The sequence below is a fragment of the Ochlerotatus camptorhynchus genome, unplaced genomic scaffold, assembly GCF_037179485.1.
Source record: "Ochlerotatus camptorhynchus isolate MF236.1 unplaced genomic scaffold, CSIRO-AGI_Acam_v1.1 ptg000022l, whole genome shotgun sequence".
Classification (NCBI taxonomy): Eukaryota; Metazoa; Arthropoda; class Insecta; order Diptera; family Culicidae; genus Ochlerotatus; species Ochlerotatus camptorhynchus.
In genome coordinates this window covers 7,104,086-7,107,932 of record NW_027040514.1, presented here as the reverse complement: position 1 = coordinate 7,107,932, position 3,847 = coordinate 7,104,086, and the positions used below count along the sequence as shown (strand labels likewise).

General features: G+C 43.5%; 1 protein-coding gene across 1 annotated transcript; it reads left to right on the top strand.

Moving 5' to 3' along the window:
* Positions 1-211: 211 nt before the first annotated feature.
* Positions 212-2,482, top strand: Npc2a (Niemann-Pick type C-2a). The gene is made up of 4 exons (XM_065225893.1): positions 212-376; positions 478-597; positions 1,706-1,881; positions 1,956-2,482. The coding sequence occupies exons 1-4, from the start codon at positions 277-279 to the stop codon at positions 2,034-2,036; spliced, it is 477 nt and encodes a 158-aa protein (XP_065081965.1). The 5' UTR covers positions 212-276; the 3' UTR covers positions 2,037-2,482.
* The last annotated feature ends 1,365 nt before the right edge of the window (positions 2,483-3,847 follow it).

The window sequence follows — 3,847 nt, the reverse complement described above, 5'->3', positions numbered from 1 at the left end:
TGCTCTGCAGTCGACGAGTATTGTCCAGTAATGCAAAACTCGATTATAATCAGATCACAACACAACACGAATCCAAACGCACATGGCATACTGTTTGTCGGTGTGGTTGACTCAGAACAATGCTCACAACGCTCATCAGAACACCGACGGTGACGACAGTTCCTAGCCGACAGCCGAACCGAGTGGTCATAGCAGTGAAACGGTCGCCAAAGTGATTCTGTAGAGAAAGATTTAAGTTCTGAGTGATAAGGAAGACAATAACAGACAGCCTAAATCATGTACAAAACGCTATCAGCTTCCACGGTTGGCCTTCTTTTGGCTTTGGCATTGACCAGCAGCTGCCTCGGCGTACGAGGAGTGGAGTTTGAGAATTGTGGTATGTTTCATAAGAAAAATTTAAATTTATATTTTGTGTTCAGAATATTGGTGACGATCTTCAATTTTAACTGATACCGTTCCTCTCCGTCATCATTCCAGGCAACTCGGACACAATCGGAAACTTCACCCTGGTGGAAGTGTCCAACTGTGACTTGGCGCAGCCAACATGCATTCTGAAGCGAAACAGCAACGCCACCATCTCGATTACGTTCACCAGTGGTAAGTACCTAACCCTTCAGTTAAATTGCATTCAATGTCTCCCTTTGACATCGGATCCAAGCCACCCACAATTAAGAAAAATCTAAAACTGTCATCAAGATTGCCGCGCGACGTAAACAACGATATTTACCGCACTTTCACTCATCAGCTACTGCGATCTGCCAGCAAAAGTGACACTGTGTACAATGTGGGGATTGATCTTAATGGAATAATTACCAATTCACGTTCGTTGTGCCACGGTCAAGCCCTATGATTAATCCGACCGATGATGATATAGTACACTATGCGCACTCGCTCTGAACGGGGTATCATCGTTAACTCAAAATGAGTTCATTTTCTGCTCCAGTCGGTTCGCTTTGTCAATGAATCATTTTACATTTGCGTTTTCCGGAATGATAACTCCAATTGCGCGTGATTCGATCTGATCTCTTCTAACAAATTTACGTTTTAGAATAAGCTATGTGCTTTCATGGATTCTATGTTTGGACGTCATGCTTTTATTTTTTGCAATTACGCTTCCGACTGATATGCTATTATTATTTCAACATTCGCAGTAGCATATGTGATAGTTGTAATAGGGATCATCCTTGAACTATGACACGCAAAATCTTGCTAATACATATTATCACACCATTTTTTGTCAAGCATTATCAAATGGTTAGGCACAAATTCGAAGAAAAAAAACACCAACCGTTACGCAGTTTATGATTGACCTGCTTCGCGACCTTTAAATGCTAGACTTGATTCTAAATGGGGAAGCGCGATCACTAACTTGTTAGATATTTAGCTTCTTACCTACTATCTAGGTAGTATGTTGTCGTAAATATGAAAAAGAACCCCTAGAACACTACACTGATAATCTGCTAAGCTTCTACGTCCGTTTTGTACTTTTGCTTCGTTTTTCCCCTCTATATAATGCGGTAAGGTTGTGGTTGGCTGTTCGGTGGGAAATACGTTCATTTGCGAATTGTGTCCAGCATTGCGATTTCTATACAGTTTCCAATAATCAATATTTAACGTTTGCTTTGATTGACAGAACTTTGTTTTTCTTTAAAGTGAAGAACACCTGTAACTGTAAAATTATCATTGAATATTCTCCTCTCTCTAGATGAGGAAGTCACCGAGCTGAAAGCAGTCGTCCATGGAATCATCCTTGGCATGGAAGTCCCCTTCAAGCTGCCCAACAACGATGGCTGCAAAGACAGTGGTCTGGAGTGCCCCTTGGCTAAGGATACCGAATACAAGTACAGCACCACGTTGCCAGTATTGAAGCAGTACCCGAAGGTATGTGGTCAATCCACTTAAAAAAAATCCGAATCACCAATTTCCAACTAAGCATCTTCCCTCCTTTTCAACAGGTGGCAGTGGAAGTGAAATGGGAACTGAAATTCGACGATAAGGACGTCATTTGCGTCGTGATCCCGGCCAAGATCCAGTGAACTCAGCCCAATCAGAAGGCAATCTCGTCGATGCAATCAGCTGACGCAGCAGGAAGCAAAAACTGGACGAAGACGCCGAGAACCTAGCGAATTGATGGAGACTGCTGCTGCAGTAGTGAATTGAATTAGATTAAGCATCAAGTCAATTTAAGCTGCCCTGACCCTCCACCGCCCCTTAGTTACCATCCGGAGTCTGTTTCCTGTTCGTGTTTGTTCATCCATGCATTCAATCGTCGTCGTCGTCGTCGTCGTCGTCGTTGTATCGCATAGTAGGCACTACTCTGAGTAAGTAACTTCAACTTTTCTTCTTCTGTCAACTTCCTCTTTCTTTCATCAATCATTCCCAATTGCCGGCATTCATTGTAGTAAACTTGGTTGTGAGCTCAACCAATCAACAATAAATAATAAAAAAAAATAGAGAAGAGACAGATATTCCCTCCAAGAACAAGCCTCGTGACTTTCATTACAAAAACCGCTTCGAACTGGCCGTATGTGAGTGGGAGGTCTTTTCTAAATTCAGTGCTTCCGCAGATCGGATCTTGACGGTTCACCGGGTTATTCGACAGTGAGCATGCATAAGGGCCTACACGCGATGATCGATTCTCTTCGTCGATTATCTCTTTTGTTAATAACTCGCTAGATTTAACGTTTCTCGGTGCGTTTGCTGTTACTTTTGATAGCCAAGACAACCTGTTACTACTCTGCATTGAACAAATTCTAGAAAATTGTTTCGGTTAGCTGTAGCAATGCAAAGAGAAAATCGATGAAGAGAATCGATCATCGCATATTCGCCCTTATGCATGCTCACTGTCGAATTGAATTTTAATTGCGAAAATTATCAGTCAAGCCTAGGATCAACGACTCAGAACGACGATGGATTTACAACAAAAAACAAATAAACGAGCACCTGACAAAACTGGAAGCAACGGAAATAGGAAACTTGAAGGATCTTAGCTCACCAGTCCGGAAGGCTTGCAAAAACAGCAGGAAACGGGACAACCACTCATTGTTGGACTCCCGTTGTAGAAGAGGCCTGGATAAGTATCAGCACTGCTGGGACCAACGGTTTCGGAGCTTGTAGGTGGAACTCGTCAACTAGCAAGGTCAAGGGAAGTTGATTGCGTGGATTTGGAGATTGATCGGCATCATTTTCAACCGGATATCGTTGTTTTAGCTGGTTGGTGTGTCCATGTCCAAGCGTCCATGTTCGAGCAAAACAGTGTAGTTCACTTTGCCCTTGCGCTCGATTACCTGTCCTGGAATCCAATCGATTGTGTTGCGACGATGGACCTGAGCGTAGACCAAATCATCCGGATCGAATGATTTCTTCACTGCGCCATGCCGTCTGTTGAATTCAGCCTTCTGCTTCTTGTTCTCCAAGGTTGGACTCTGAACACAGGGCTTCAATAGGTCCAGCGTTGTTCGTATTGGTCTTCCTAAAAATAGATGGGCAGGTGTCTTACAATCCGGAGCGCTTTTATTTGGAGTTGACCGGAAAAATGAGAGGAACGTCTGGAGATTCTGGAATGTTACCATGGTTTCCCCTTCGGTGAGTTTCTTCAGTCCTCTCTTAAGGGTGTCGACAAAGCGTTCAGCTTGCCCATTTTCTTCACAAAATTGCTTGAATCGAGCACTTACAAACTGGGTACCGTTGTCCGAAACGAGGGTGTGTGGGTTGCAATGTTATGCAGAATTTCCAATGTCGTTGTAGTAGTTGTACTGCGGGACCTGAAGATTTTCGGCCACTTCGAATAGGCGTCGACCTCGACGAGGTAGTGATAACCATCAACTGGATCTGCGTAGTTGATGTG

Bases quoted from the DNA above. Each gene is read 5' to 3' on its own strand.
- Npc2a (XM_065225893.1), top strand. From the start codon at position 277: ATGTACAAAACGCTATCAGCTTCCACGGTTGGCCTTCTTTTGGCTTTG. The intron at 377-477 runs GTATGTTTCATA...TCATCATTCCAG, and splicing joins AGTGGAGTTTGAGAATTGTG to GCAACTCGGACACAATCGGA. The intron at 598-1,705 runs GTAAGTACCTAA...TCCTCTCTCTAG, and splicing joins CTCGATTACGTTCACCAGTG to ATGAGGAAGTCACCGAGCTG.